We start from the raw sequence: 16,487 nt of genomic DNA on the forward strand, positions 1-16,487 counted from the left end.
TTACAGAAATAAAATGCATTTTAGCATGTTTTTACTGTTTTGCCCCCTTCATCACACAGAATGTACTGTGCAGTTGGAAAGAAATTTGCAGCTGATTAATGCATGTTGTCATTAAAACTGAAAGGGAAGGAGAAAATGAAGGGCCAGGAGCTGCGTCTCTGGATTCCATTTCCTCTGCAGGGAGTCTGGCCCATGGAGCACAAGGTAGCTTGTGGTGGGAGCAGAAGAGTGCAAAGTGCAATAACCCAGGATATTTCCTTAATTAGCCGTGAATTTACTAAGTCTCTATCTTCCATGTATTTAGACTGAGGGGAAATAAGACAAATGAGAGGATACAATTAAAATTCTGGTGAGTTTTTATCTTACATTCTGAGACTGACCTCAGTGCAGAGGGGAGGGATGGGCAACACCATGGGCAGTGAAGTGTGTCGTCTGAGTATAGTACTGCTTGTAGTGTGTGTTTTGGGAAGCAGCTGGGATTGTCAGGGTAAAGCTCACACTGGCAAACCACTGCACTCTGTGTGTATGTTCCAGTTGCCTGTAGTGTAGCAGTCTGGGTTGCCATCTGAAAACTCCTACTCAGTTTTATTCATGCTAGTTAACAAAAATTATTTTGGTCACTTTTGGCTACTTTTTATATTTGTTTGCTGTTTTAGGCTAAAGAAAAGCAATGAAAAATCCCCTTGAAATGTAAACCAAATACTTGCTACATGCTTAATTTTAAATAATGGAGGGTGGGTGAAGTGCTCACTTCTTGGGCATGTGAACCTTTGCATACAGGCTGTTGGAAAGGGGTGTGAAATCAGAGGTACAGCCAGAAGTGCTGCAGTGAGCAGTCCGAGCTCCCTGTTGTGAGCACCAACAGTGCATCTGATGCGTTTGAAGTAGCTGGGGTACCCCATGTGGCAAAAACCTTTCTAATTTGTAGCAGAGCACTGTCCTGTCACTGGGACTCGCTCCTGACTTTTCGAAGATGTCACGATGGGCTCATTGCGCACCGAGGGATTCTCTATGATTGTGGCCAGCTGGATGCCACCCGGATGCTTTTCCTCAGCGTCCTGTGTGTGCTGGCTCTGCCTGCCGTGCTCATCCGAGGCGTGGGCCGTGCTTTTGGTCCACGGCCCCTCAGGCTCCCGCTTGGAGCTGCCGCCCCGCTCTTGCAGGTGCTGGTGTCTCCTGCGGCAGAGGAGGTGCAGGCAGCCGTAGAGCAGCACGGCGGCGATGATGAGGAGCAGCACGCCGCTGGTGAGCCAGATGCCCAGAGCCAGCTCCTTCTTGGTGCTGCTCGCCGACGCGGGGTCTCGTTCCAGCGTGTTGAAAACTCTGCACTGGTCGCTGGAGGGGTTTGCGGACTGGCAGGTCACGCACATGATGTACGTCGTCAGGGGAGTCAGGTTTTCAACCACAAAGGAGGAGCGAGTGGTGGGCACCCTCTCTTCCCTCTGGAAGCTCTTTCTGGAGTAGCTGGACAGCATGCTGTTCCAGTTAGGGTGGTACATGATGCTGTAAAAGCTGTCGACACAACTGGCCATTTTTGGCCAAATTACCATTGCTGTGTTTCCTGTGATGTTTTGGATAGTTATTCCCATCAGGATGATTTTTGGGAGTTTTTTTTCCTCTCTTGATGCTGATCTCCCTGTGGAAAGGGAAGGTGTTCTTTGGAGAAGCTGCAGCACTGAGGATGTCGTTTGGATCTTAATCGTAGTGCTCTGTAATGTAGGAATGGAGTTTGTTAGGAAAGTATGCTCTCATCTTTGGTACTGCAGTGTAAAAATGGGAATGAAAGTTCATAAAGTCTGGCGTGTTTTAAAATGTGTATTTCTCTTCCGAGTGAAAGTGTAAAGATAAACTTTGAGAAGTTCAACCAGAGCTGCTGCCTGTACCAGTGCCCAGTTGTATCTTGAGAGATGGTGAATTTTTGCAGAATTTAAAATTGGGAAATCACTTCCTTTCACTTTTTTTCCCCCCAGGTGATTGTAAAAAAATGCAGCAGGTGTTTTTTTCTCTAGTCTGTGTATCTTGCATTTTATGTTAAGCAGCAATAGGGGTTGGCAGGAGTGGATATTGAGGAATAATTTCCTCTACCATTCACAAGTCTTTATTTTTGCTAGTCACAATTAGTTGAAGAACAAAAGAGCATGTGGAAACCTGACTACATATTATTTTGTCTATATCTTATGTTAGTTTCTTATTCGCAAGTTCACATAGGAACACCTTCCCTATGAAGACAGGCTGAGAGAAGTGGGGCTGTTCAGCCTGGAGAAGAGAAGCTCCAGGGAGATCTTGCAGCACCTTCTGGTATCTAGATACAGCAATACAGCTGGAGAGGGGCTTTTTATACAGGCAGATATTGATAGGATGAGGAGGAGTGACTTTAAGCTCAAAGAGGGTATATTTAAATTAGATACTATGAAGGAATTCTTTGCTATGGGGGCAGTGAGGCACTGGAATGGGCTGCCCAGAGAAGCTGTGGAAGGTGTCCCTGCCTGTTGCAGGGGTGTTGGAGCTAGGTGACCTTTAAGCCAGACTGTCGTGTGACTCTGTGATACCCTCTGTGTTTGCTGCCAAATTGCACATCTGTAACCACTGCAGCCACACTGCGGCAGGGGCTGCGAGCACTGTACATTGGTGGTATCAGTGTCACAATTGTGAGCCTTGATGCTAGTCAGCCTCTTGGGAAAGCTCTGTCAAGCTTAGTGAAATACAGCTTTCACCATAGCCTACCTTTTGGATAAATAGTGGGGATTTTTAAAAGTTACTAATGCTCTTTGCTGTTTTAAGTCATTTTATGTAATCCCATAGTCTGCCTGCCCTGAATTTATACTCCTCCTCGTCCTCAATTCAAATTAGAAAATCTGCCAGTATTTTGAGATTCTCAGTATGTGTAACCACTCTAAATAGTGAAAGGAAAACACCTCTTTTCTTCAATTTCTCTAAACACATCTGTTAAAGAATATATAATAACAACCAGTGGATATTTCCATTTGTTTGGCTTGGGTTTTATGCTTTTACTGTCGTGATGGTAACTTTTGAAAAAGAGCTTACCTCAGCAATTTAATCTGATCCCTTAGTTTGATTGTCAGCTTCCAGTGGCACTCGTGGAAGCTTTTTTCCACTTTGAAAGTTTCTCACTTTTTTTATGACTATAAATGCCCATGACAGTAACACTGTATTTCATTGTTTATGACTTTGTTGTGATAATTTAATATATTTTTTTTAAGATCAAGTTTAAAATGTTACATTTCCTGGATAAGTAACAATTAATTATTGAAAATTCTCCTGAGGAAGAAAGATTGTGAGATTTGCTGATAACATATTCTGAAATTATTCTGTAGTACTAGTATTTTATACTAGATAGGAGACTGGGAAAATGTGTATTTTATAGGATATTTTAAATGGGATTTAGATAGTGGCACTACATTAATAGTAAGAATTCTGTACCTGTTTATATATGAAAATTGTTGCTCAAGGGTTTTGGATTCTACTTAGAAGTGGGAAGAAAAATGTGTATGTTTATTTTCATGACAATATAAAAGCATGGATGTGACTGATCTGGGGAGATGCTGCTTTTCTAATTCTGTGGTAAAGGCACCCTTTTTAATACAGCAACAAGATAAAGGAACTGTGTTTGCTGTCAGATAAACTTACCAGACACGTTTTGGTATCTACCCAGCTACTGCAGATATTAAAATAGAGTGCATTAGTGAGATCAGTTACCTTCTCTTTAACTGGTAGCTCCCTATTACTTAACATCATAATCTATATCTATTATAATCTAGTGTTTTTTTAGAACACTTTTAACACAGCCTAGGAACAATAGTTTCAACAGTTTAATCCTTGTATCATTTTGTAAGTAGAATGAGCTATAATTAAATAACAATAATACATTTCCATTGTTTTAAACGATCAGTTATTAGAAAACACACAATTACTGACATGTAAATGTTTGGAGAAGCCATCTGATGTTTTATAGATCATAAAGTCAGTACTTACCGTCGCTCCCTGATGGAAATTCCAGAACAGAATTTCTTTATGGCGATGCTGCTGTGAAAATGTTACAAACACCACTTTTTTTGTATCCTTTTCTATATGAATTATTTCCTGACTGGTCTCTGTTTGCCAGTTTGCTTTTTCTTCTCCTCAGATTCTCTGGACTGAATTCTTATTGCCTGGTGATTTCAGTTTTTTTCTCTGATGCTGCTGGTAGCATGGTTTCTTTGTCTCTTCCACTTAAATTCCTGCAAGAGCACATCTTGTCTAAAGATGCTGTTGCTTTGCTTTTCAAAGACCTCACAGGAGAAGAAAATAATGTCTTTTTCCCCCCTCTCTTGCTTGCCTCCCCTTGGCAGTATGTAGCCTGAGCATCCCTGTTATATACTCTTGTGTGTGGACCAGTGATGCTGTGAGTGATTAATGTTAGCACTTTGATGACATCAGCAACTAACAACTCTCTCCTTTTTTTTTTCAATTTAAGTAGGGGAGGGAGCAAGTATAGCTTAAAAAATAATGAACAGCAGCTTCCCTTCTCTCCCTTTCCACCTCAACCCCCCTCTAGTTAGTGGCTTCTTCCCTAAGGATTTTATGCTTTTGTGTCTCACTGTGGGGGGGAAGTGGTGTTGGTGTGTAGTTTTTTTTTCTAAATTCCTTGTTACAGTTTAGAAAGATCCACTAATCCAACGTTTACAGGTGCACTGCAAATTTTAGGTACTTCCCCATGAGGTTTACATGAAAGATATATTTTTAGATCGGCTGGCTTCCTATTGTTATGTATTGGCAAGTTTTTAAAATACAAATATCATGTTTTTGGGGCTTGCTTTTCTGTGACAAATTCCTGCTGTGTGAAGAGAGGTTCTCTCCCCTTAACCTCATGGCAGTAAAAGGCTTTATCCCACTAAAATAAAATTCTCCTTGTGCTGTACCTGAAATAGATAGTTCTGACATGTTTGTTGTAGGAGACTTATCTAATTGGAAACATCAAATCCAAAAAAAGGAAATCTCATCTTTTAGGGGTGGTTGTAAAAATCCTTAGTTTATCAGGACATTCATCTGCACATATATTCTTAAGGTTTTACCACTTCTCTGTGCTGTCTTTGCCCCAGACCTCATTTTTGTCTGCAGAGAGCTATGGAAATGCACAGGTTGTACTGGAGGGATACAGCTTTAGGCTGTGCCCTGCTGGGACACATTTGGAGTTTGGCCTTTAAGCCAGCTCTGATGTAACAGTGGGACTGTGTTATGTACTAGGATTCTAATAGTTATTCAAGTGACTATTTTAGTTTCCATTTAGAATTTTAAAGTTTCTAAGACCTCAGCTGGAAACTGGTGTTTATATAGAGACATAAAATATAAATAAAAATGTGCATATTCTATTCTGATTGCGTCAAAAGATGGTTTTTAAGTCCTTTTATGAGAATAAAGTCCTTCCAGAGCTTGGTAGAGTTTTCTAAATTGAATTCCAACTAGCTTAATGCCATGTGGTTACAGTATCTGGTGTTGACTTGCATGGATTGTTAGGGCAGGATCTGGATTGAAGGGAATGTTCTTCCTGGAAAATCTTCAGTTACAGCTGTGTGTGAAGTTGAAAGTTTAACAGTATGCTGTTTTCTGTGTGTGTTTTAGAGAGAAGGAAAATTCAAAAAAGTGAAGGAAACACAGCAGTCCCTTCGGTATGAAGGGTGGCCAAGATTCCTGCTAAAATTAATTTCAGGGTATTAGGAGAACAACCCACTTGCAGAAATGGAGGATGCTAAGTTAGCCAGCCATCTCTAATCTGCAGCTTCAGCAACCAGTTCCTAAATCCTCACATCACATCAGTCTGTACAGCTGTGTTCCCGTTCATGGAAGTAAACATGACTATGGCAAAGCCCCTGGTCCTATTTATACAAGTGTTGAAGAATTTCTATGAGGTTGCATGCCAGGCTTAGATTTGCTTTGATCTTGTGTACAGCACAGGGGTTTGAAAAAGAAAGATCCTTGTTAATTAGTTGCAGAGAGCAGTAGCTGCAGAAGGCTTTTCTTTTTTTGTTGTAGTTGACTACTCAGAGACTTAAAACAGCTATTATGAACAGAAAATTGAACTAATTTCTTTCAAGATATTTTGCACATAAAATAGAAGATAGAGGAATAGAAGCTGTGCCTTAAATTCAGGGATCTGGACATGGCATTGACTACTTTTACCCCTTTATGGTTGTGTAAATAGAAAAGTAAAAAAGAGAAAGTGTTTGTGGCTTTATAAATGGTAAATAGAAGATGTCTGCTTGAAAAAAAAGTGCTCACTAATTTGTCTTGCTGATAGATTTAAGTTCCTGCCTTAAGAGAAACTGGCAAAGAGAAATTGTGTATTTAAACCTCTTTCAGAGACAGTGAGATACAAAGATTTTATTTCAGTTTTAATGTGCTTTGAAATGACATTTAAATTACATTATTATTGAGATAGAGGCAGACAAAATTTTCATTAATCATATCTGTTTTCTTGTTTTAGGCATTGAATTTGGCATATTCCAGCATTTACAGCAACTACAGGAATTTTGTTGGTCCCCCCCACTTTAAAGTCATCTGTAGACTTCTTGGATATCAGGGCATTGCTGTGGTGATGGAGGAGTTGCTGAAAGTTGTCAAGAGCCTGGTATGCTAATTGTCCTTATTTTTCTGCTAGTTCAAATGGTTTCTTAGAGGAAATGTCTCAGGAAAAACAAAGTGAGATTGAGACCCTGGATAAAAATAATTAAAATAACTTCCATTGAAATTTGATATAAGCTGTGCTTGACAGTGCTCAATGTCTTGTGTGAGCAATAGAAATAATTGCCTTGGTGCCCTCAGGAGTGTTTTGAAAACTTTGGATTCTTCAATGGAGGTTCATGCAATTTGTGGTGACCTGAGCTGTTAGAGCCTAGGTAGGCTCTGGAAAAGTATGAGTATTTTAAATGAGTTGATTACAACTTAAAGACCATACTGTACATTCACTTCCTTGATATTTTTTGAGAACAGCTGTAGTGTGCTTTCTGCCTGGCCCCTGACTTCAGGGCTCTCATTAATGGCATCACTGATAGATGAGTCCTTAACAACAGGAGTTTAACCTCTGTGCTTGATTAGCAGTGCTGCTCAGGCCAGCTTTGAAGACATTATCCACACAGCCTGGGTGTCCTGGGTATCTTTCTAACTGGGAGGAGGCTGAGGTGCTGGCTGTTTGCTCTACTATGAGAATCTACATATACAGCTACAGTGCCTTGCAGTTAATTTAAGCCAAAGAAATTACATTTTCCTCCCTGTTGTTTGTAGGAGCATGCTGCCAAAATAATCCAACTGTACCAGGGAAAGCTGTGGTATTCATAATTGTACTTCAGGCACTTGACACATTTGGCAGTTTGTTTACAGTAATTCCCACAATGTTCTAAGTACATTTCTGATGTTCTAGAAAGGCTGAATCCTCCTTGAAAAGATGCTGTAATTTAATCCTCAGGGACAGAGGAAGACACTCATATTTTTCAGCATTTGAGTGTCAAGTATTAGTTTGCTGTGTTTTATGAGAGGGGTGTTTTTATAACTTAGTGGTAAATTGTCTCAATTCATTAAAGGGGACATTGAACACTTGGTCACTTACCAAGAAGGTTAAAAGGCCTGGGGAGGGTGTCCTGCCAATGCCTGATGCAGATGCTCAGATGTAGGGGGACAGGTAAGGCAGAGGTGTCTAGTGGTTTGAAGACAGGCTGACTGGAGGCTGGGACTATCTCAGCTGGTATGTCCAGAAGAACCAGTTTGGGCTGTTGCCACCATTCCTAATCATTAGGGCTTTTTTCGTGTTGCTTTTGAACACATTCCGATGCTTTTTGAATGGTTTTTACAGCATTCAGATACAGCTTTTTAACCAAAAACCTAAAAGGTAGTTTGACTGTAAAGAGTCTATAAGAGAAAAACATGTTTTCCTTTTTTTACCCTCCTGGCCTTAGCTGTTGTGCCACTCTTCTTGTAACAAAGATGGCTAATGCCATATGAACTCTTTAAATTTGTAAAAGTTGCCTTTTGAAATATGCTGACTGGCAGAATTAAATACAAGATTTTTAGAGCTGCTTCAGGTCATGTATAGTTTGAATGCAGTTTGTTGTAAAGTTTTGTAGTTCAACAGCACTGACATGTTTGCATACATTGTTTTCTCTTAGTTACAAGGGACCATTCTTCAGTATGTCAAGACCCTAATGGAAGTGATGCCTAAGATCTGTAGGTTACCAAGACATGAGTATGGCTCTCCAGGTTAGTTTGTGTTTGATGTTACCTTAGCAGCCTTAATAAGATGATACTAACCACTATCTTCTGAATCTTTTATATCTGTCTTTCCCTCCCTCCTTTTTCTCCTGATAATCAGATTTTAGCCTGGCTTTACTTTTTTATTCCTTTTTTTTTTCCCATCAAAAGAATCATTGAATGCCATGCTTTCTGAAAGTACTTAATGAAGTTTTAAGACTTCTGTTAGTAGGGCAAAAGGATGACAATCTGTATAGAGACAGCCTCATGACATAATTGATCTTGAGCTGGAACGTCCACAATAGTTTCTGTTTCTTGTCTTTCTCATTAGTGTGTTGAGCTTTTGCCTCAGCAAGTTAGCCTCTCACATTTTTTCTGTTTAAATGTCTAATTTAGTAACCCAGTTCTCTGGAACAGCCTCTTTGCCCTTTTCCTTTGCCCTCACCAAATGCAGGATAAAAGGAGTGATACTGCTGGGAGGTAAACTGGTCCTGCCAGAATAGTTTTGTCTGAGGCTTGTTGGGGTGCATCTTAGCCTCTCAACAGGAGGTGTGACAGTTGCAGAAAAAGAAATGGCATTGAAAGCTGCTTGCCACTGTGGAGAAATAATTGGCTAATTAGTATTTATCACATTGTTCACTGAAATTCTGAATCTGCTTTCTCCTTCAAAATATTCCTCCTTCACAACTTCTAATTAACACAAATTGGTCCTTCCATGTGCCACCCACCTCTGAGTTTATTTTTCCAGAGTCACTTAGTTTTATTAAATGCCACTCCAACTGGAATGAGGTTGGGTTTTTTCTGCTTCCCACAGCTTGCTTGACGTTCATTACCAATGTTAAATGAAATTGAGGTCTTACTAAGTGTTTCCTTCCTGTTTTTCTCCCTGGAGCACAGAGGAGATGGATGAATCATGGTAGTTAGGAGTATAAAAATAATCTCTCTGAGGCTTTTAGCCATTCATTAAGGTCTGACCACAAAAGCAGTAGGTATTCTCAAATATAGATAATGTATCACCAGGATCTGTGATGCTGCACATGACACTAAGAAGCTTGCCAGAAATCCTCACCTGGAAGGGGTAAATATTTGGCAGGAGATGCCTAGGGATTTCAGGATAAACCTTTCTCTTAAAGTTGAAAGACAATCCATCCTATAGGAAAGGCAGAACTTTACTGGTGCAATGGTAACAAACTACTTTGACCTCATATTTACTCTTGCAAAAGAAATGCCATTTGTTTAGATGCCTTCTGTACCAAGAGATCAAAGCAACTCTTGATTTTACAATGGATCATCATACTTAGTTTTAGAATTGGATTGGATCTCAAAACCCCACCCGATTCTCTGCTCCTTTACTGTCAGGTTTTGTCTTAACACATGTTCTTTTCCTGTTCTGAACCATTTCTAGCAGAGGACACATAATGACCCCCTGGAGGGACTCTTCCAAGAAATGCAGAGAGAGCCTTTATAGCACTGTCACGCCGTCTCTCCCTTCCCTTTTGTAGTCACCAGACAGAAGAGCTTGGGGAAGATCCTCCCTGGCTCTCTCACACCAGGGAAAAGATGCCCTGTGCTCTCTGACACCTCCCCATTATGGAGCTGTCTGCCCTTGGAACAGACTGGCTGAGAAAGGAAAATGTTCCCTGTGATGAGGATGTGCTGCAGATTTTACCCTTCATCGGGAGAGGAGCTGCCAGGCTGTAGAAGGGCAGGCTCAGAGCCTGCTTCCTTTCAGTCACTGTCCTCTCCTTTCTGTGCTAAATTCTCCTCTTCAGCAGTCTTTGCCACACCTTGTTTATGTGTTTTGTCACAGAAGATGCAAGCCAACACACCAACTGTTGTCTGTTCCCTCCTCTGCCTCCAAAAGCTTCCTCAGAAGTTGTTAGTTGTAGTAGTAAGGTGGGCTATGTCTGTGTTCTGCTTCTGTTCTTTCATAACAAATCATTTTATAACATCTTTATAACTGGCACAACCTACATATACAGGCCAAAACTGTAATTACAGTCTTTAGATGAAGTACGTAGATTCTCATCTATCTTGATGCATTTATTAATTCAGAATTAATTTCCTGGGTCCATTCTCCATGTGCAAAGTGATTTAATCACACTCAGTAAGTAAGCCTCTAGCTCTTTGATGCACTTCAATACTTTTCAATTGGAGAGTTTTGTTTGGACTCTGCTGATTGCAATTCCTTGGCTCCTTCATAATCAGCCTTCTAGGTTTGTGGAATTCTAAATGGTGATTTATTGCTGCTAAAAGGAGCAGGGTACAGACAGTGGCATCAGAGTTGTTCAGGACTCCTCTTTGCCAATGGGTTTGTTTCCATAGGAACAGTCTAAAGCAGTGGGGAACTTGTTCATCTTGTAGTCATAAAAATATTTGTCTAAAAATACATTAAGCATAAGGATTTTTAAAGGGACCTTTTAAAGTTGCTAAAGCTCTTAAAGGAATATTTGCCTTGTAAATGTTTAAGCTTGAAATTTCATCTTGGAGGTAACATTTTCTTCTGCTGTTTTTTGAGTATTTGAACCTGTCACTTCTGCTTTTAATGAATGAGTATCCTGCCACTCTGAAGTGTCATTGAATGCCATGAAGAAAAGTAGTTTGTGAGCTCTGCTGTGAGATGAGGCTTTTGTCACTGGTACACCACTCCTCCAAAAAAATTTTTTAAAAGACGAATGACCTTAGCAAGATATAAACTTTATGAGAAAGGAGCCAAATTGTGTCTTTTTTCCCTAAGTGTAATATTTCCATATTTCTGCTTTAAAAAAAAAAATCAAACCAAAGAAACAGAACACTCAAAGCTGGTGCAAGACAAAGTACTTGTTATCCCAAGCCATGACCTCTTGAAGTCCCACAGGTTGGCATGGCAGTTTGGGGAATCCCACCAAAGCCCTGTGCCATGGGCTGCTGTGTTCCCATCCCTCCCTGGGCTGATTGTGCTGCTGGCAACACTTTGGGAGCTGTTTCTGCACAGCAGTCTGGCAAAAAAGACTCTTCCACCCCTTCTTTTTCTGGAATATTTCAGGACAGAGTCTAATAGGAACTGGAGCAAGCCTGGCCTGGGAAGCATGGGGAAGGGCAGCAGTGGCTGGAGGCTGCAAGGGAGGCATCACTTGGGACATAGCAGAAGGATTTGTAATTCTACCTGTAGTCCCAGGTTTTTGATCAAACTCAGATAAGCAGGAGAATAATTCAGGTGAGGGCACAATGAAGTCCACATTACATGAAGGAAATGTATTCATAGGTCTTCCTGAAACCTGTCCAGTGGAGAAGGATTTGGGAAGGCATCATAGACTGTTTGAAAGAATTTAGGGGAAACCCAGATCACCTTGATGATTTTAAGAGGACATTAAGAATTCATTTGATATGCAGAAAAATGGAATAATTCTTTCTAGCAAAATAAACACAGTGCACAGGCTCCATGGTCATAATTCCTGCATACATGTATATGATTAAACCTGATGAATATTTCCATTGAAGGCAATGAATGGCAGCTCTGTTGATATGCAGAGTTAACGATGTCTCTTTTAAGTCAAAGAAGTATTTGGATGCAGCATTTGAAGGTCTCTATGAAAGTGAACAGAAACTAAAGTTTTTTTATGTTTACTAGCACCCAGTTTCTTGGGAACAGCTTTGCTAATGCAGATTAGTAGATTTTATTTGAAAATAGCCAAGTCAGTTCTTTGCAGAAAATAACCCAAAACACAACTAGACCAAGAATTATAATCAAGGTCCAGTTTGTTTGTAGTCAGAAATTCAGTTCTAGAATTAATAGCTTATTTTTGTCCTAATCTTTTAGGTACCAGAATTGTTATAAGCTCTGGAACATGTTTGATTTCAGTCTGCAGGTGTGAATTGAGAAATGAAAAGTGACCAAAGTGAAGGAATCCAACCAGCTTTGAGCTGCATGTGTTGATTTGCTCTGACTTCCTAAATTAATCAGTGTACAGACTGCACAGCTGAAACTTGGCATCTGCTCTTTGAGTGCTGTTGAGATAGGATTTTGGAAGCAGAGAGGGAGCCTAATCCTTTACTAATCTTCTGTACTTTACTGGATCTATTCTATATCAACAGTCTTCTCTTCTGTTGAGATCTGTGTAAATCAGAAACTGGGATTATGTAATCAATTATTATGACACTTAATGTCTCCCATCTGCAGGAACAGAGGGATTTAATTAAAACTGCTTTCTTGGAGAGGAGGAGCAAAATACCTTGATTCATTTACCTTGCAAAGTTCTGTGTGTATATGTAACTAGTTTAGTAACTTATGAATTCCACCCACAAACAGAATTAGAGGAAGAAGGAAGGTTGCAGGCAATTAAGTGAAATTAATTTTCCTGAGACACTTGTTCTTTTTCCAGGGCTTTAGTAGGCATGCATAGTCTTCCATAAAAATACACTTCTGTGTAATGTGCACAGAAGTGTAATTTGGAATGACATTGCTCAAACATTAATGAAAACACGATGATGTATTTCTGCCACAGGACTCCACCGGGGAGCAGATTGGTCTTTCATCAGAAATAGCCTGTGTAGCTCTGTAAACTTTCTTCTGTTTTGTTGGTAAATCAAGCTCTTGATCTAAAGGGAAGAAGTACACTAATGATGGCAGCATTTGGAACACCTGCATGCTAAGTACTGGCTGTCAGATTTTCAAAATAATACGACAATTTGTTCATGAATGCGTGTGGGTGTGCATATTTATATATCTGTAGATGGAGACTGGGGCTTTGAGTGAAGAAATAAGGAATTTTGTTAAGGACTTTGAGAGGAGATCTTGTTGCAGCTTGAATTGCTGCTAGTAAAGTCCAGGGTAAAGAAGCAAAAAAGGCTTTTGCATAATATCCATAGATGTTTAATTCAGCCGTACAGAGATGTTCCACTCTCGGACACCCTCTCTCCCCCAGGGGTCTCCCAGCTGGCCTTGGTCTCCAGGCAGTATCAAGGTGAGGCCCTTGGGAAAAAGGGAAGGAGTGGCTCAGGAACACCTTTGTTTGGGCATAGGAACAGGGGAAGGAGCCAGTGGGGTGTAACTTAGGAGAAGCCCCTCCAGGGCCTCCACAAGCTCTGTCATCTGGAGTGACTGTAAAAGACAGTAGGTAATTTTTATGATATGAACCTCAAGACTCTTTGACTTTTACTGTCCTGCTGCTTTTGGGTGGACTTAATGTCTCATTTTGGTTTGTCACACTTTCAGTATGAGTCTCTTGTTTCTGGTCACAGTTCTCTGTGCTACTCCTGTGCCATCCTGCTCCTTTATATTTGCTTCAGGTGACATGGGTTATTCTCAGGATTTCACTGCTCATATTGAGAAAAAATATTTCTCATCTTTCCAGATGTCAGGCTTTTTTCCTGAAACTCCCCACAAAATCCACAGGCTGGGTAGGGAATTGAATGGAGTCTGAAAACCCTATTCTTTTTGATCCCTGTCATGACCAATGGTTGTTTCCATGTTGCAGCAGCAGAATCTTCCTTGCTGTTCTGCTCAGCTTCTGTTTCTCACCACGCTGCTCCCCACCCACCACACAAGCTAAAGGGAAGAGCATCTCCATGGCCATGCATGTCACCAATGTCCTGTTTGCTCAGATGGTGCTTTGTCTCCATGGTGACCCTGTGGAGAAGTCCACAGTTCCTCATGGTGTTTCAGGGAGTATTCCAGGCCTTCTGTTGGTTCACCATCAATCTCTGTATGTGGCACAGATCGTAAGACCAGAAACAGTGGTAGATGTTCTAGTTCGATTTCCTCTATGGCACAGACATCAGTCCAGGATAACACATCAGACTTTTGTTTGCAGAAAGTCTTGGAATGAGAAGAGTATTTGATTTCTTGCAGTTCATCCTTAGAAAACCTTTCTTTCTAGATGTGGAAATCCTTTCATCAACCAAACCTAAAGAAAGACTAGGGTGTGTAACTAAAACACACTGAAGGTTTGTGTAAAGCTGATTTCAGTTCCCTAACTTTGCGTTTTCTTCCTAGCATCAAAAAATTTTTGGGGAACAATTTTCAACCTTTTCAGTCTGATCTTTAAAATGGGAGTCCTGGTATTCAGCACTGCCATGGTGGGCAGGTGTGTTTAAATGACAAGCACAAGTGTTCACTGCTCCTCACACACCTGGGGATTGTGACTGGCTGGTATCCTGCAGTGTTCAGTGAGCACTGACAGCCTCTCCCACAGCTTTTCCATTCCACAGCCCCTGCGTTGTGGGGAGGTGGGAATTGGTGATGTGCTGGCATTGTTTGCTTTTTAGCTAGTTGTAAATGTGTTACCTTGGAATAAATTAAGCTCAGCAAGCACTCACTACATCTGACCTTTCTCCATCAGTTTTTCAGTTCTGGTTTTCTCTGAAGTTATCAAAGTACTAACGTTAGGTCTGAAATTCACCTTCAGTGAATACATGTGGGAATATTCATTTAATGTCAGTTTTCTATTGACAAACAGTTCTTTGAGATGTAACAGAGCCAGCTGTGCCTCCCCTCATCATGCACTTTCACACATTTTGTGTTACTAATTTTAATGATATGAGGCTTTCTGTAGAAGTGTGTGGGTTACCTACCTAATTCTTTCCTTCACTGTATGTTTTCAAGTTCCTCTGTGTCAGTGGGTCTTGGGTCTTCAAAGAGACAGGAGCAGTTGTTGGTTGCTGTAAAGTTGTTTGTTTCTGGAATACATCAGTCTCGAAGGTGAAGAGATTAGAGTATTAAAGTCCATGATAAAAAGCTTTCTGGAATAGAATCCCAATGTCCCAAGCAGAAGCAGCAGCAGCTCCCACACCTTTTTTTTATTTCTTTTTTTTCACCTCAGTACAAGGGGATTTCATTCATAAATCATCCAATTAGCTAAAAACACAATTCTAAAATATTCTTCCTGCACCTATCCGAGCCTGATTCTAATGTGGAAGTAGTGTCAGTTCTTACACAAAATCTATGCATATAATTCTGACTGTTCTATCTAGAAATGCAAACAGTATTCTGCCATGTCTAGAGTTAAGTTAATTTTGTGAAAGATAGCACTACTGAACTTTAAACTAGGCTTTAGGGCTTTTTCCTAGCTAATACAGTTTCTTAAGGCACTTAAGATACATTTCTACTTACTTAAACTTACGCTCTTACTTCATGTCTATGTGGCTTAATATGTTTCAGTTTCTCTAAAGGTTCCATTCAATCCCTGCATTCCTTTCTCTCTCTGAGGGATTCAGAGAGGCTTCTATTTCATGCATTCTGCACCTCTGATTTTGAGGAATTTCTTTGGAAGTGATACACTGCAGGCTGGATTTCATGTTTGTGTGCTCCCTTCAGCCATTGCCTCACTGGGTAGAGAGCCAAGTATGATCTCCTGCATGAGAAGTGTTCATCAGTTGTGTCAAAGGAACTCATGGGAAGGTGCTGAAGGGCATCTGTGTTCTCTTTCCTTGTCTTCTCTCAATTGCTTTTGATGCAGTTGGGTGGGGATTTATCTGGCTTGATTCAGTGTAATGGAAATGAATTGCTGTGTGCAGCATGCAATTTGAAAGCTTTTTATGATGCATTTTCTTCTCAGTCAAGTGTTTAGGTGGCTTTTTAGAAGGGGCAGGCTTGTGCAGTAAGGTGCAGAAATGCTGCTAAGAATTAATCTGCAAAGAGCTGAAGAGCTGTGTGACCTACTGTAGTTTATGCTGCTCTTCCTCTCCCATCCTGCACATGGCTTGAATCTCTGAAAGATGACCAGACTGGGTCTCTGCAGAAGCTGCTGAACCTGTGGGTTCCTGGGATTTTTTCTAACCAAGGGACTGTGCAGCCTTTCTGGGGCTGGAGGGCAAGACTGGAAGTCCACCAGCATGTTACACATCACCGTTGTTCAGGAGAAGTTTGATGGAAAGGATGCATGTTTATGTAAACTGTGTAGGTCTGAAAATCATAATTTTAGCTGGTTTTTAACAGCTTTGCAAAACTTTGACAGAAACTGTGTTCTGGTTGTGCTTGTCAGCAGGATCTGGTGTACCCTTGCCTGCAGAGCTTGACTTGTGATCTCTGTATTTGCTTCGAGAGGTCACAGATCACCTCTGGCCCTGTGGCACTGTCAGAGTTATATCCTGACACTACCCTTCTTCCCTGTATCTGAGCTCTCTGCTCCTTGCTGGCTTTGTCATCCTTGAGAACAGCAGCTGTGAATTGTGTCAGTGGTGCAGCAGGTTGGGGAGCAGTGGCTTGAACAGGGCTTAAAGCAGGTGAGAGCTCTTGTCTCTCTTCCTGCTCCTGGGTATTTTTTTCTTAC

The 16,487-nt window shown here is 40.8% G+C and overlaps 2 protein-coding genes across 4 annotated transcripts in view; one reads left to right on the top strand and one right to left on the bottom strand.

Annotated features, from left to right (window-relative positions):
- The window catches only part of CYFIP1 (cytoplasmic FMR1 interacting protein 1), a 105,050-nt gene that overhangs the window by 81,100 nt on the left and 7,463 nt on the right, over window positions 1–16,487 (top strand). For all 3 annotated transcript variants that reach the window (XM_063149717.1, XM_063149719.1, XM_063149718.1), the window contains 2 exons: window positions 6,482–6,625; window positions 8,157–8,247. In XM_063149717.1, the coding sequence (XP_063005787.1) occupies window positions 6,482–6,625; window positions 8,157–8,247 (235 nt within the window). The remainder of the gene's footprint in view (window positions 1–6,481; window positions 6,626–8,156; window positions 8,248–16,487) is intronic.
- LOC134414720 (fibronectin type III domain-containing protein 9-like) lies at window positions 752–4,364 on the bottom strand. Its single transcript, XM_063149716.1, has 2 exons — window positions 3,994–4,364; window positions 752–1,709 (listed from the first exon to the last, which is right to left on the bottom strand). Exon 2 carries the CDS (start codon window positions 1,587–1,589, stop codon window positions 918–920), a length of 672 nt encoding a protein of 223 aa, XP_063005786.1. The 5' UTR covers window positions 1,590–1,709; window positions 3,994–4,364; the 3' UTR covers window positions 752–917.

This window comes from Melospiza melodia, chromosome 2 (genome assembly GCF_035770615.1).
Source record: "Melospiza melodia melodia isolate bMelMel2 chromosome 2, bMelMel2.pri, whole genome shotgun sequence".
Taxonomy (NCBI): Eukaryota; Metazoa; Chordata; class Aves; order Passeriformes; family Passerellidae; genus Melospiza; species Melospiza melodia.